The 16,376-nt window shown below is 35.3% G+C and overlaps 2 protein-coding genes across 2 annotated transcripts; one reads left to right on the forward strand and one right to left on the reverse strand.

Moving 5' to 3' along the window:
* Positions 1-261: 261 nt before the first annotated feature.
* LOC133860895 (B3 domain-containing transcription factor VRN1-like) lies at positions 262-3,432 on the reverse strand. Its single transcript, XM_062296556.1, has 4 exons — positions 3,421-3,432; positions 1,945-2,217; positions 606-1,085; positions 262-513 (listed from the first exon to the last, which is right to left on the reverse strand). Exons 1-4 carry the CDS (start codon positions 3,430-3,432, stop codon positions 262-264), a joined length of 1,017 nt encoding a protein of 338 aa, XP_062152540.1.
* Positions 3,433-11,723: 8,291 nt separating this feature from the next.
* Positions 11,724-16,129, forward strand: LOC133853630 (late embryogenesis abundant protein At5g17165-like). Its single transcript, XM_062289622.1, has 2 exons — positions 11,724-11,926; positions 15,596-16,129. Exons 1-2 carry the CDS (start codon positions 11,811-11,813, stop codon positions 15,870-15,872), a joined length of 393 nt encoding a protein of 130 aa, XP_062145606.1. The 5' UTR covers positions 11,724-11,810; the 3' UTR covers positions 15,873-16,129.
* Positions 16,130-16,376: the final 247 nt, after the last annotated feature.

A 16,376-nucleotide genomic window follows, 5' to 3' on the forward strand; every position in this document is an offset into this window, starting at 1 on the left:
GCTTTAACTAAACAGACATCTTTATATAAAAATGTAGAGTCATTACATCTAATACAGTTCATAATATATAATACAAAAGCTAGCGTAACTGTTGGCAACTGCTACTACGTACGTACTTACCTTGACTAGTCCCCACAAAATCCAGCCATACCTCAAAAGCTTAGGCCTTCAGACAATCTCAAGGTAAAACCAGACACCAAAAATCAGCCGATCGATCCAGAGTTTGGATTAAGTTATAATTAAATTTAATTAGTTCGCTGCTCAGATAGACACGTGAAATATTGAGACGTAAAGCACAACAGGATTACTCTTGATCAGCTCAAAGACACACACGTCTCCTTCTTCTAAACTATTGTCCCTTCTAAACTCTTCCCATCCATTCGTGATATACCATGTTGAACGTGAAGCACAAAAGTGAGAGCACTGGACATGCCATTGTTTTCCATCACAAGTCTGAAGCGAGACAAACGGATCCCCAATAAGATGCTTTTTAGCAAATCCAACAGGCACATACTGCACAACAAATAATTAATGATTGAAATTAATATTTGGAAAAACATGAGATCTCATCAAGTAGAATTAGAAAGCTAGCTAGTTAGGCTCACCAAACGACGTTGTTCTCGTATATGATACGGGCGCAAGATGCCCATGAACGAAGGACTTGTAGGCTTCAACATTTTGGCTGCTTGGATTGCTCTCTCTCTTCCTCTGGACATCATATCTCTGTTTTCTTCATGTTTTCCATTATGTCCACGCCTTGATGATCTTTTTGCATCATCTGATTCCATTATGTCCACCTTATCTTCCAATTTACGCTTCTTGCTCCATGTATACTGAATCTCAGTTGCAGTGTTATCAAATACAAGAACATGGAATTTTGAACTTCCTTCATACCTGAAGACTAAAAAGTAGCCGTAAAGAATAGAATGGGATTCCATAAAATCCTGCCAACCATTTTGAAACCAAATCTCCTTGTTGGCCTTCTCCAATCCCACTAGCCAAAAATGACCATTATTGGGAACAGTGAGTGTAGCAACATCAGACAGTTCATCCCCAAATTCCCTTACAAACTTTTCAGGGATCCTCTGCAGCCACCAAAGTGAGTTTATATATTGTCTCAATTACAATATTGTGTAACCGAAGTACTACAAGTTTTCTAGCAAACTCATGACATATCAATCTATAATTTTTTTCATCCTTTATTTTAAAGAATATTGTAAGTGATCCTTTATATATAGAAGGTCACTAATTTATTCATTTTTCTCTCCTTTAACTTCAAAAAAAACTAAGCTTTCTCTCATCTCTCTATGATTCTTCATTCTGTTGCAGGACCTCTCCAAAATAAATAAAGAATGAAACTTCCAAAAAGCTTTGCAACCAAATTGAGCCTCTTCCATTTCTAATATGTTAATAGTATATATGTAAAAATTTTAAATTAATTATTCGAATTTTGTTATATCAATATCTCTCATTTATAGCGATCGCTCTGAAATTCGTCAAATATAATAAAATAAGATAAATATTGAAAAAACAAAATCTGATTCATTTAATTTAAAATTAAACCAATGATTGAGATTTAAGAAATTACACTTCCCACGCACGATACTTCATATATAAATTGCAGAGGTTGTTTATTTTGCACCTGGTATATGTTAAAATATTAATTAAATGGTTAAATGTATCTCCTATATAGTTAATTAATTTAAATAAACAAAATAATCTATTTCCATCATGTTTGAACAGACAAAAAATGTGTCGTAAATTGAAACAAACAAAATACCCGTTTCTCTATCTCCATTTGCAAGTGCTAAAACAAACAAGAACTAAGCAACGACGTACCCCATCAATAGTTAACTGCATGCAACGGCACCTAGAATACTACAAAGAAATGAAAACTCAAAGAAGTACAAGCAGAAAGCAAGCAAGGTAGGGAGAAGGCATTACCAATTTCTTGTCGTCAATGGTAGAGGGGAGTATAATCTTGAAGAAGTGCGAGGGTCTCCTACCCGCCATAGAACTCGACTGCCGGCTCTCAAAGCTCCGGTTGGACACCACTCTTGTCCGTTTATAGAGTGTGGAGGGAGAGGGGGAAAACGAGGAGCCGTTGTGGAGGGAGAAGGAGAAGAAGGGTCTTTCAATGGATGGAGTGGGGGGAAAACGAAGAGCTATTCTGGAACGAGATCGAAGCCGAAGGGTCTGTTTTGGGTTTGCTGAGTTCTATGCATGCATATAGGATATATAATAAACTGATTTTTAGCTGGTAAACATACAATTTTATGGAGGAAAAATAATATAAAAATACAACAAATCTTGATTTCTGTAAAAATAATTTCATTTTTATCATGGATAATTGTTAAGATTGAAATTGGCATGAAATATTAAAATTCAGTCGCACATGCAGTATCTTGTATCCATCATAAGATAATCCAACTGCCACTCAAGGTCAGAGCGAGGAATTACTAGGGCTCATAAGAAAGCCTTTATTGATTATATAGGTGGTACGTTTCATATATTTATTTAGATTAGGTATCCAATCAATTTTATGGTTCTCTATTTTAAGGTAGAGAAAAACCAAGAGTTCATATATATGCATGCAAATCTTGTCCAAATCTTGTCCTTATCTTGAGATAAAGATTAAGTTGAAGGTTTCGGTCTATCACTTTTAGCTACTTGATAATGTATTGATATTAAATTTCACCTTTATACGCTCTGTTTGTTTTAATATAAAATATTTTTTGTTGTTGAAAAATATTTTCAACTAAAAAATTTGTTGGCATTTGTTCGTACGAAAAATCAGTGACAATGACGACAGCGAAAGAAGATTGACAATCGGTGGACAGTGGCTTTCGATGACTTTTGCCGACAACCTCCAACGGCAGCAGAAAATGTATACGTGAAAGAGAAGCTCAAATTCAAAAAATTGTTTACAGAAATATTTTTAAAAAAAAATGAAACTATTTTATGCATCTTACAAGAAGTTTTCCTGATTAATCGAAAATGTTTTCGATTTGACCAAAATTTTCAATCGCACTAAACATTGAAAAATAAAAAATATTTTCTCTGAAAAGTTTTATGGCGAAACAAATGTAGCTTATGAAATCGAAAAGGACTTGGTATTATAAATTTTAGGGTTAAATACCCTATTGATACCTGAATTTTAAGTTTTTTTTTAAAATTTAGTACCTGAGTTTTTATTTGTTTTATAAGTGGTACCTAAGTTATGAGTAAAAACTTATTTAGTACATCTATTATATTTTCCGTCTAAATATTAACGCCCTCCATGTCCAAATATTGCGATTAGGACAAGATCAGCAACCGAATTACGACTTATTGGCATGCTGGAGCCATGACATGATGTTGCATCGAGTTACACACGCATTTGCGATTAGGACAAGATTGAAGAATAGTTATTTGTTGTACCCACTGCCCCATTCCCAATATTTTTATATAGTCGTTGTACTGACACATTAGTTTTTCTAGCCCAGTCGGGGCCTATGGGTTTGAGCTTGATCAAGTTGGCCCAAAATGCGAGCTTCTAAACTTGTAATTTTGACCTGAGTTGGTCGAGTGTACAGTCGATATATCACGTTATACTTCAAAGTTCAACCAAATAGATATAAAAAATAAAATAAAAAAATCAATGGATATTAATCATAGAAGAAATCAAAATCGAGGTTCGAGAGATCTACTCTTTATTTTATTTTTTTTCTTTTGTTTTTGAGATAAAGAGATGCACTGTTTTAAGTGGTATAGGAAAAAATTTTGATTTGGGCAAATTACTGTCAACTCGTTCCGAAGCCGTCCAATCCATGTGAATTGGACGCATTGTTCTTGGGCCTAGTATTGGTAAACTTAGACTTGAGATTTGGGCCTGAGCTCGCTTCAGCCCAAACTCAAAGCAAACTATTAAGTATAAAACCCACTGGTATTTGTTAGATAACGTACATCTAATGTAACAGAATAATTCGAGTAAATGAGAACTACCCTTTATTTTTTAGCCTATTTATAATATGTTAAATAATTCATTGATAAAAGAAAATAAATTACAAATTCTCTACGACCAAATTAAAATAAATGAATAGAAAATCTTACTTTAAAAAATAAAATAATAAAACAGCAAAACAGTAAAAAAAGATCGCTCAGATTTACATTTTTGTATAACCCGTAAGTCACAAAAAATAAAAAATAAAAATTCCAATAGTTTCTATGAAGGGTAATAAGTCCCAACAGAAATTAATTATTATATTAATTAAAATTTGGTAATCGCCAAGGAACTCTAAAACTAATTGAAATATGAAGCAATTGAGTAATTAATTAGTGAAAACAAACTTTCGGAAAAACAAAAGATTATGCGATGATTTAATTTGAGCTGGCGGGGCTTTACTTGCGCACATGAGGTAATCACTCACTCAGGTTGGCTTTTTATCCAAAAACAAAAATCAAAAAACATGAAAAACTATCATCACGTGTCGGTCCAATGGCCCATAAAATGGAGAGATCCTGTGCATTCCATTGCTAATGGAAGAATTATCATTACGTGTCGGTCCAATGGCCATAAGATAACTCGTGTCTTTCTATGAATCTTCATACTCGAGTCTTCTTAAAATTAATACAACCTTCAAGATCATTATTAAATGTATAATAAATTAATTTAATAATAATTTTAAAGATCATATCAATTTTAAAAGGACATGAGTCATTTTTATGAGATATATTACTCGTTTCTTAGGCGCTAAAAAATACGTATCACTTTTTTTAGAGATTAGATCGTAAGAATTCTTTCAACTTTGTTCGAAACCAATTGTAATATCAAATATAATTAATAATAATGAAGATGGTGCGCTAATGTCAATATCCAATTCAGAATGATGACAGCGATGACGACCAGGATATTAATAAAGTCTAAATAGCCTATTTGTCTCTGGGCTCTACCAAAGTAAAGTTTTAGAATTAAAAATATAATAAATAAATAAAAGGCAGGTCGCGTTCTTGCTGTGCTTTTTCCTTGGCGTGGCACGTTTTCTTTCGATCTTATTTTCATGCCATGCCCAGTTCGGCAATGCACTAGCTAGAAGGACCTCAAAAGGCATTCAACTAGCTGGATGATTTTTGTCTATAATAACACATATGATCCCTAGCTTCTTCTTCTTCTTCTTCTTTTATTTTTTTTATTGTGCTTCTCAAAATTGATTAAGCCGTTGATCACATTAGCTGTTAACCAGTTCTCGCTATATTAGTATATATATTATTATCTTAAGGTAGGACGTATCACTTCACTGTCCTTTAATGTTCTTCAAAGTAATTTCGGACTTTCAATAAATTTGGTACCAAATGGTTCACGACCTCCGCAGAAATCAGTAAGATATATATAGATATTCATGACCAGTAGAAAATGGCTCCTTTTATGGATTATCATCTTTTATAAATTATAATTATTTGTTTGAATTTAAAAGAATTTGAGTAAATAATTTTGAGTAACTATTTATAGAAAATACCTGACTTTATTTTTTTTTTTTGACATGTCCATACAAGGAGGAGAAGGAGATTCGAACTAGTGACCTCCATTTGATTGAGTTACCTCTTGGGGACATGACTTACCTGACTGAATAAGTAGTTGGGCAGCTCAATTTTTATTTAATCAAATGGGTCTCATAAGTAATCTCTCACAATCACCTTCTCGAATTTTCTCAAATTTAGAAAAATAATTGTAGACGATCATAATCCTATAGAGAGATAATACACTTACATATCTTATACATCATTTATACATCTACATATAATCAAGTTTTAAATCTGCTATTAAATTTATGAAGTTTAATGTGGATCCCATAAATCTAAAGATAAATTTAAAAATGAAATGTACAAGCGATATATAGGATATGCAAAAATATCATTTCTCAATCCGATATGTATCTGTATATTTTATGATTGATTTGTGCAATCACTTTAATACTTCTTTTCCTTATTCTTATGAAAACAATATAATGATTGTTTACAATTATTTGCTCGAATTTAAAAAAATTTAAGCAAGTAATTATTATAGACGACGTTAGTCCATATATATCTATCTTACTCTTAGTTTGTTTTTTTTGAGTTTGTTTAACGAAAAAGAAAAAAACAAATTAAATGGCTGGACTGCATCTTCCCCTATGACACCGACGCAGGGCAATAATCTCATTTTTTATTTATTTATTTAATAAGATAGAAATAATATCATTGAAGTTATAGGTGAATGTCAACTGGCCGGTGTATTTAAAAATTAAAACTGAGTTAACTGCGTGAGCCATGATTGAAGCATTGGCATTTATGGGTAAGCTTTGGATGTGGAGTTTCCCACCAAACACATGATATTTCTAACAATTATTAATTAAACAATGACCCGTTAAACCCGCCCACTTCATAGTGTGGAGTCAGACTATGCTTTAGTTGGGGCTAAACCTACTTATTGACCATTTTTGTGCTTATTCTATGATGCCCATTTCGTTAATTACTATGAGGCAACGAGTGATTGGGTGGAAGCACCCTCAGGGTCTACGGTCCTAATTAACCAACGTCATTACTGGTTTCTCCGACCTTTACGTACAAACAAATTTTTTGTTATTGTGTACACGACTAGGAGTCTAGGATCGAATTGGCTAATCCCAAATTTCATAGAGATTAGTAACCTTTCTTGTTTTATTTTATTTTATTTTTTAAAGTCTTAATTAATTAATTGTTTTTCAGTTAAGAGCATTTTTTGTTTCCTTTGAAAAATGTGTTATACAGGGTGAAGTTGATTAGGTAGTACTAGGAAATGGCCCAGTAATCGCCCACTGTCAATCTGTCATTAGCTGAAAAAACAAGGAATTAAGATTGAAAAGACCGCGGGAATTGCGTGTACACCTATCTCACATTTTTCCCTACCAATAAAGTTTCTTTCGAGTTGTCCTTTGAAAAATAAAATTTACTTTTAATTTATTATGTGTACGATAGTGTACAATAAAATATTTAAATCGTAAAATTTAAAAGAGATAAATATTTTAGTGACGAGATGAAAATTATGTAAAGAGAAAAACTACTCTGGAACAGCTAAATTCAGAATATCCACTATTCAGAAGATAAAGATAGTACATATAAATTAACACTCACATACTCCGATGCAGCGATCGTCCTTATGACCTTGATACGAAATTCATCGTGAACGCTTCTCAACCAAGTCTCCTACTTGAAGGGGTCTTCAATTGAATCATTTACCTTATGACCAACCTCTAAGATAAACTTCACACAAACAGTTAAGCACACACTGACAACGGCTAGAGAGCTAAGAGAGCTAGCGGATCCTTAATTCTCCTTAAACACCATCTCTAAGCACTATGGAATTCTATACTGAATTCTTGCAAATTACAAACTTAGAGCCATCTATTTATAAGCTTATAGAAAACTTAATTCTGCTTAAAATCTGACTCGATCTGGCAAGTAGTGTCCGGATGGTCTTCCGCAACTGCCTTTTTAGAATAGGGCAATTCTTCTCAAAACAGGACCGCGTCCGGACGGCTTGACCGAGCATCTGGACGGTCAATGCTGTCACTCATTTCCGCAACCGTAAAGGAGACTCGGAATATTCTAGAACACTGTGTAGTGTTCGAACGTGTTGCCACGTTGTCCGGACGTCTGGCAGAACCTTCCCAAATAGTGTCGTCTGAAATCCAACTCCGTGTCGAACTCGGAGTAACCTGACCTAGTGTCCGAACGGTGTAGCTCGATTGTCTGAATAGCTGCAACACTTAAGCTTCTAGACACTACGGGGTGTCCGGACGCCTTCAAAGGCTCGTCCGGACGATTGCACAGGAACCGACTGTTTTGACTTGGAAATTGCATGAAATCTTTATGGACATCTTCTAGAAACTTGTGACCAACAAGTGGCATGAAATGAGACACTGTCCAGATTACATGAAGAATCTAAATATAACCGATAATCCTGTCAAAAAGCAATCGTTACATAAAGTGTTTTTGTCAACCAGAATGTTGTCAATACAAAATACTAACACACTTTAAAAAAAAAAAAAAAAAAAAAAAAACTCCAAATTGAATTTGAGCAATTTGTTAATTTAATTTATTTAATTAATATGTATTTTGAACACATAATTTTAATATACTAAAATTGAAGAAATTCTTCCAATTTAATTTAGATATTTTTGTTTATTTATTTATTCTAAAAGCGCGAGTGACTTTTTGATAAAGCAATTTTATCTGCTTACAATTCCTACAGAAGGCAATCAAATCTACGTATACCTATACTCTATCATCCATACGTTTTCTCTCCACCTTTACCGGTATACTTTTGTCCACTCTATGCATGGCTCTTGTCCTTGGCACACTTGGGCTACACACGTCTCTACCACCGTGGGTCTTTTGTAATAGATCCATCATCCATGTCCTCCTCCGGATTTTTTCAAAAAGCACTTATGCCCATATGGACTGCATCATGAACCGCAACCACCAGTTTTGCTGGCTTTATTTCCACTCTACTTTTCACCTTTCAGGTCTTCCTTCGTGTCAGTGAAGTGCTAGGCATATGTTTAGATTGGGTTCTTTTGTTGATTTACTTGTATTTAATTTTGTGTTTTTTTAATTTTCGCTGCTCTAATGTCTGTTGCCTATCGTTCGTTTATTTTGTTATACCTTAAAAAAAATAAAAATTCCCGCTGAATGCATTCAGTTTCATTCTTTATGTTGATGTGACAAGATGATTGACCAACCTTTAAATTTAAAATTTTATTTCCAATTTGCTACTTTATTCCTTCTAATATTTTCTCTCCCTCGTACATGTACATAAATTAAATTATCACTTGTGAATATATGCCTTTTTTAAAAAAAATAAAAAATAGTAGATGTCTAAAAACTTATGTAGTCGAAGCGTCATTTAAATTTGATATCTCATTTTCTAAAGTCAGTATTCAATGCTTAGCTTTTTTCGCGAATTTGAAACAGGTTATTTTATCCATTTTTACAACCACTGTTAGTATCACATCAATATTTTAGCCACATCATTTTAAAATATTAATTTTTTATTTAATTATTAATTTAAAAACTTAAAATATTATATTAAAAAAAAATAAAAATAAAAAGAAAATAGGGGGTTTGAGGTTGGGGAGGGGTGGCCTGCAAGCCACCCCCTAGATCTAGGGGTAGCGTGCAGCAGCCCCTAGGGACCTGGGGTGGTTGTGCTGCCATCCCCAGGGCCTAGGTGGCCATCGGGCCACCCCTAGATCCATCTAGGGGTGGTGCGCGGCCGCCCCCAAGAATCAGGGGTAGCCACGTGGCCACTCCCCAGTGATCAAGAGTGGCATTCGGGCCACTATCCATCTAGAGGTGGCCCAAAAGCCCCCCCAGGTAGCGATTGACCAATATTTTGAATATCAAAAAATCACAGAAAGGAAAATGGGTATGAACATCAACGAACAAGCTCACGGCCGTTGATTTCTTCGTTAGAAACCGATCAAGGTTTTTCACAATGATGATAGACTTGTTCGTCGTTTGTAACAAAACAAAATTCAAATTAGAATCATTCATAACCTTTGAAAGATCAATATCATAGACATCGAAGGATAGGAAATTAGCCATGTCCACGTTCGGAGAGGTGGGAACGAGTTCGCCGAGCTACAGGCGTGCATCATGCCCAACAACAATGCTGGAAAGAAGCAGTACGTCCTCTGGTCGATCGCAATATTTTTTAAAAAATCAAAAAAATCAAAAATCAAATTTTAGTTTTTTTAGTTTTGAATTTTTTGATTTTTTTTGAATTATTTTTTAATTGAAAAATGATACGTGACAGTGGTATTATGGAGATATTTCGTCAAAATTGACATTTTTCAAAGGTTTTGGTAATTTGTGGACCAGAATGCAAACCTTAGTAGTTTGGGGGCCATCCGAAAAAATGATAGTAGTTTGAGGGCTAAATTATATTTTTCCCTAAAATAAATATGTTGATTCAGCTAGTCTTTGTCTTTTTCGGTTTCAAAGATAATTATTGAGCAAGTTTTTTCATATGTAAATATTGTCAAGATTGAAATAAAATGAATGATGATTTTTTTTGGAGATTATCCTGTGAATAATGTTAGAAGTCACTCTTTTATTATTTTTGTGTCCCGAAAAAAAATGATGTAACTTTTAAAATCACCATTGAACTTGTGATTGATTACTATTGAATTTTGATCCAGTTGTGATTTTAAAAGCCACATTATTATTTTAGGAATACAAGTATGACAAAATAGTGACTTTAGAATTATTCTTATCCCGTTGTCTACAATGAGAAATAAAATTGTTGAAATATTTGAACCATATTGGCAAGCTAAAAACTATTGAATCATTTTTCAAGAAAAATGTGTTGATTCACATAGTTTTGACTCTTTCTTTTCAATGGTAATTACTCGGCCAGTTTTTCATTTAATTTTATTTTTTCATATATAAATATTTTCAAGGACACAAATTTTTTACAAACTGATTTATAAAAAATTCATATAAACCAGTGTCTAAAAACGACATGTGTTCTTTAAGCTTTAAAAAAGTACGTGAGAAGCATATACAATTAAAAAAACATGTGCAAATGACATATGTCATTATTTGAAATTTATTTGTAATAAATTTGGTACAAATTAGTTTGCAGAAAATTTAATCTTATTTTTATTTTTTTAAGACAATACTTTAAAATTGCTCAAAGATTATCTAGCAATTTTCAAGACTAAGACTTTTGCATCTATGAATGATGACTTTCATGGAGATTATCTAGTTGTCTAATTGTGAAATAAAATTGCTGAAAGATTTAGAATAGATATGATAATTGACGACTTTTACTCGTCCAAGGCGTACGGCGTACGTGTCGAGTTCAATCAGCATAATTGATGTTATTTTTTACTTTTCTTTTTTTTTTTTACATATAAACTTGAAAATTTACTTCATGTATTTTGAAGGTATATTATACTTTTTGGACATGAATATATTATATAAAGCATAGTTTATATAAATTTTGAAGGCTTAGTCATAAATGAATAATTGAAAAATATATTTTTAATTTTATTTTAGAATTATATCCGATCTCTAAAATAAACGTCGTGATTTCGTCCTGGGTTACACTAAATAGTCATTACCATTATAAATGAGTAAATGACCACATAATTAATCATATAAAAATTTGTAATATATATCCCTAACATCACTCTTTTTAATTTTTCTATAAATTTCTCCAGCAACATTGAAAATTATCATTAAATTTTGAATTAATTACTATTAAATTTTAAATAAAATAATATTTTTTTCTGTCGCATCAAAAAATATACATTTCAATAAAAGTGTGAATAGTATTTCTCAAGTAAAATAATTCATTTGTAAGTCGAATAAATATTTAGAGATAGACGTCGAAGAATAAACACTGAACAAGTATTTGGTAATGGCTCCCGTCCTTTCTATCATTATACACAACAATATGATAGGAGAAGAAGGTGCTTTCTAAAAACGCGTGGTTGACGGACAGACGGAATCTTGAAAATAAGCACGAAGATTCCGTCAAAACTTAACGGAAATCTAAAAGAAAGGGAGATTGAGTGAGAAAAGAAGGAAGGTAAAGGGCGTAAGGTGTGGGTACCGTTAGGTACTACTAACACGTACGGGGTAGGTGCGGACCGAGGAAGCGAGGCTGTTGGGGCGGTTAACGTCCACGCGCACATTATTTAAGGAGTTGGGCGCAATATTGCGAACAGAGAAAGTTACCGCTCCCTCTCGCACACTATCTGGCTCTCTCTACTGCTCTTTCCCTTGTCAGGTTGCATCATTGTATGGCCGCCAATTCGAAGAACCGAGGGGTCGCTCTGAGCTTGGGCAAGCGAGTCGTTAACCAGATCTGGACCTCCAACTCGCCCGTTCCCGCTCTCTCCTCTGCTTTCACTCTCAGGTTTCTCTCTCTCTCTCTCTCTCTCTCTCTCTCTTCCTTTCTTTTTTAGTGAAGCTCTTGCGTGTTCCTTGGGCTACTGTGTGTTTATATTACGGCTTGTATTGGTCCTTTTTTTTTTGTGGTTTGCTGCGAAAATTTTCTGTGTTTGGTTTGCTTTGATTTTTCTTGGGAGATTTTCCGACGCACTGGTTAATTTCTGACATGATTAGAGCGATTGATCGTTGAAAAAATGTACTGAAAGTTCGTTTGAAACTCGGGGGCTATCTTTTTTCATCTGTAGTGCTCTTTGTTGAGATCTGAGATGCTGAGGATTGAGGAATGAGAGACTATGGAAATTAAAAAAGTCTTTGTTTAGAAATCTTTCTTGTTGACTGTTTTATGGTTCATTTCCTAAGACCGACGTGCCATTTCCTGACTAATTTCTTGCAGGCCTTGTTCGTTTTGTAGTTTAAATAATAACAACTCGTAAGAAAGCCACTCATTTAGATGGTTTTTCCGAGATAGTTTGGTTGCCGGAATCAGGATTTAGGAATCAGTTTAGTATCTCTGTAAATTTGTTGGTAGCCGATTTTTTTTTTTTTTTTTTTTCCAGAAAATTCAGTAAAATTTCTTTTAACGACTTTTAGAATTAATTGTATGTTTCCTGATCTTCTGACCGACGGGTGAGAATCTTTTGCTTGATTGCTAAATCTCTCACACTTTGCCTTCGTCTTCCGCCATCTGCATCTTTAATGTCTTCGTGGATAACTTTTGATTTTATTTTTTTATTCTTTTCAAATCTGTTGGCGAATACCTTTTTTTTTCTTCCGAAAAACAACGAAAACGACGTCATTTCGAATTGTGTCGCTATGTTTTCGCACCCCGAGCTCTTGGGGCGGTATTTGCTATTCGGTGATTCGGTGCCCGGTGGATGAGGACAAAAGCTTACATGATCCGTATCGGTATTTTATAGTACAAAATCAAAAGAGTAATCCAATGAGTCTTACAAGATAACTGTGCATGGAATATAATTTTTTTTTTTATGAATAAGTAGGAATATTATTAATCAAAAGAATTGAATTAGTACAAACAAAACTTCAAAAACAAACAGGACACATTACACACCAAGAACCACCCAACTAAAATTTATTTGCACAAATATATATATATATATTCCAAACCACCCATGGGGCATGGATCATGATAGAAAAAAAAAATTGTTTTGGAAATATTGTTGTATACGATTATATATATACTCACTTGTTAACCACCAAGACAGCTGTCCTATGCCTTGACCGTTTCCTAGTTATTTATGCTCATATTTATTCATATTTCGAACTTTGGTTGAGATCATGTCTAACAGTTGAAATTAGATCCTTTTTTTTCTTTTTTTAAATTATATATTACCTATTTTTTTTTTATTTTCTTTGAGGAACTTTCCTGCTCACGCGTACTGGCGTACGCTTATATGGTTTAACAATTGAATAATTATTAATTCCAAGATTTGGGTGGTTTGACTCTCCCTCCACCATATCGCTTATCACGCACATGTGTGCGAAGTAGATACAATGGCCTGCTCTTTTCACTGCTTCTTCCTTGGACCTTGTGCTGCTCTTAAGCTTAATTAATATATCACAAAGCAAGACAAGATAAGCTTAATGTTCATTGGGGTCGTCTAGTCAGCACTTCTCCCTTGGATCTTGGGCTGGCCTTATCCTTTCTCCACTCTTCTTACAATTATTTAGTAAAAATGAAAAGATAAAAAAACAACAAGAGAGAAAAAAAAAATATTAGAAAGAATTATTACTCTAAAAAAAAAGAAAAGAAAAGAAGTTGTTTCTGACCATATTATTTATGAACAACGCTATTCCCTCTCTCCTACGAAGATAACCTGACTCTTTTTCCTAACTGCGGGGAAGGAGGGAGTGGGAAGGAGGGAGTGGTTTTCACTCCTCCCCCTTCCCCCTTACTCCCCTCTTCCTCCTTTTCCCTCCCCTCCTTGTCTCTTTTGAGGCTCCACCAACCTCTTAGGAGATCTTATCTATCGCCGATGGTGAATTATCCTAGATCAACACCTTCTTTGGCTTCTACCCCTATGTGGAAGGTCCGTTTCAACCTCGACACGCTGCTCTCAGCCTCGGATCTTCACCTTCTTAGTGGATTTGATAAAAAAATCTATCCACTTCAAGAAGCTTCACCACCTCACGTGCCTCACCATTGTGATCTGAGCTTCCTCCATTCTGCTTTGTCGCTAGCTGATTCCCTATCCGGCCACCACGCGCTGGAGCATGTCCAACACGTACCTGCGAGTAGATCTTACTCGTGGGTGTGTGTCCCACTCGCCGACATGTGAACACTGCAGAACCGCACGTGATAGCTTCCTCCGCCTTCCACAGCTGTCACTGCCCCCCGCCCCCCAAGAATTTCTTGCCCCATTGCCGGTCGCCTGACATCAATCACCATCACGCGCCAGCGAGCAATCATCGACCCATCAGATTATTTTTGTGCTTTTGCTGTTTTTATTTTATAGTTTGGATTACCGTCTCTCAGTTCCTTTGAAGTCTGACCTGTTAGATATTAGATCAGAACTGGACACTTCAGGGATGATTTTAGATCATAATTGCACTTTCTTAGATCCTTTCTTGTATTTCATGTGAAGAAAGAGGTAAATTATATTGTCTATGTTTTAGCAAAGACAACTATGTTTCTAGTTAAGGAATAAACTTGGTTGGAGAAAACTCTACCTCTAATCTCTTGGCACTGTTTTTAGGGTGTCTTTGTACCTCTAATTTTTTGACCCATGGGTCTCATATTTATAAGAATGGTTCTTTGTAAAAAAAAAAAAAAATGGTTTGACAACTGTGACGGCAAATGGACACACAGCAAAGCGTGACAATTAACTCTCTCAACGCTCCATCACCATGTGATGTGTCTTATGGCTTTGCTTCATGCTTTTGTCTTTTTTGGCTTCTTTTGATACAAAGCGTAGGAAATGCGCAAACCGATATCCAAATAGCAAAAAAAACTGCGCCGTCCTTATCCTATTAGCTCATATGCCGGTCACGTGATTAGGAATGAACCGTGGCCTTATAATGATGGGACACGCTGGGATATCTTAAAAGATCAACCGGTGACACCTAACACCGTGAATGCCACCCACATCAGAGCGATGGTTCGATTGTCTCTTTATCATTCCGTACTCGAAAGCCTAGTGGGACTGCGACGGGATTATAGAGTATATAACAAAACACATGGTGGGACATGTCTATCCTTTACACTTGACTGTAATGAAATAGGTCCAAAGTCCAAACTAGGCCCTTCTTCTCTCCAGAAATGCCAAGCATGCCCCTTCCCCCTTCTCTCTCTCTAATACGTAGGGAATTGGCATATGTTCAACGCGTCTGTTCTCTCTGAATTAAGATGTTTATAATTATTTATTTGAATTTAAAAGAATTTAAATTCAGGCCGTTGATTATGAGAAACCACTTATAAGACTTACCTGACTGAATAGTCGTCCAATTTTTATTGGTTATTATCTGTTCTCCTTTTTTTTTGGGGCTTTGCTTGATGTGCCAAACATGCTCCACCGTGCAATCTCAGCTACTTTGCTAGACGCTATTAGTTTGATTGTATGGATAGAATATATGTTCTGAATTCTGATTGTAGTGTAACTGCTAATAATGTGTACAGGAAAGCTGCGCACACCTCAGTGTATGACAAGAACCCTGATGATCATCACATTTCCAACGTGGTGCCAGACCATGTAATCCAGCCCCAATCTGAAAACTACTGGGAGCCACACCCAAAAACAGGGGTATTTGGACCCCCTGCCGACGAAGCATCGATCGCAGCGGGCAAGCCCGGCTTCCAGCCTTCAACTGTGGATGGTGCTGACTCTGTGCTGGAGCAGAAGGCCTGGTACCGCCCCACCGGTCTTGAGGACTTGGAGAAGCCTCACGCTCTCTGAACGCAAAGCACAAGGTGAAGGGAAATAGCTATATAAATAATTGTAGGCGTACGTGGCTTTCGTAGCCTACGTAGTAGTTTGGTGTAACAAATAACAGTGGTTTTATGTTCATAGTATAGCTAGTGGAGCTGGGAGTGAAACGCATTATATATGTATATGCGACTTGCATATCCTGTTAAGAACATAGGTATGTGTATATGGTCGTGGTTTATGTTTCCACGCTACTTATTTGCTATAAAAGGTTTGGTTTTGTTTAAGTGCTTCTCTCTCTCTCTCTCTCTCTCACTCTCACTCTCTCTCACCTATAGCCAATGCATGTTTTAAGGGTTGCCCACCCAAGGAGGGTTTCCACGGCAGCGATGAGGGTAATCTGCCCTAATCACGGAGGATAAGGATCTCTAGCTACGACTGCTGATGAAATCCCCCTCTGGCCCTCCCCAAAACCTTTAGGCTCAGAAAGCTATCAATAGCAAGTTAAATTGAAAAATAAAAAATCAGTTGTTC

Source organism: Alnus glutinosa, chromosome 1, assembly GCF_958979055.1.
Source record: "Alnus glutinosa chromosome 1, dhAlnGlut1.1, whole genome shotgun sequence".
NCBI lineage: Eukaryota > Viridiplantae > Streptophyta > Magnoliopsida > Fagales > Betulaceae > Alnus > Alnus glutinosa.

What these genes read in the sequence shown, in the direction of transcription:
- LOC133860895 (XM_062296556.1), bottom strand. An exon ending in CCATTGACGACAAGAAATTG is followed by an intron (nt 1,086 to 1,944) that starts GTAATGCCTTCT and finishes TGGTGGCTGCAG; the next exon opens with AGGATCCCTGAAAAGTTTGT. An exon ending in TACGAGAACAACGTCGTTTG is followed by an intron (nt 514 to 605) that starts GTGAGCCTAACT and finishes TTTGTTGTGCAG; the next exon opens with TATGTGCCTGTTGGATTTGC.
- LOC133853630 (XM_062289622.1), top strand. Translation starts at nt 11,811, where the DNA reads ATGGCCGCCAATTCGAAGAACCGAGGGGTCGCTCTGAGCTTGGGCAAG. An exon ending in TCCTCTGCTTTCACTCTCAG is followed by an intron (nt 11,927 to 15,595) that starts GTTTCTCTCTCT and finishes TAATGTGTACAG; the next exon opens with GAAAGCTGCGCACACCTCAG.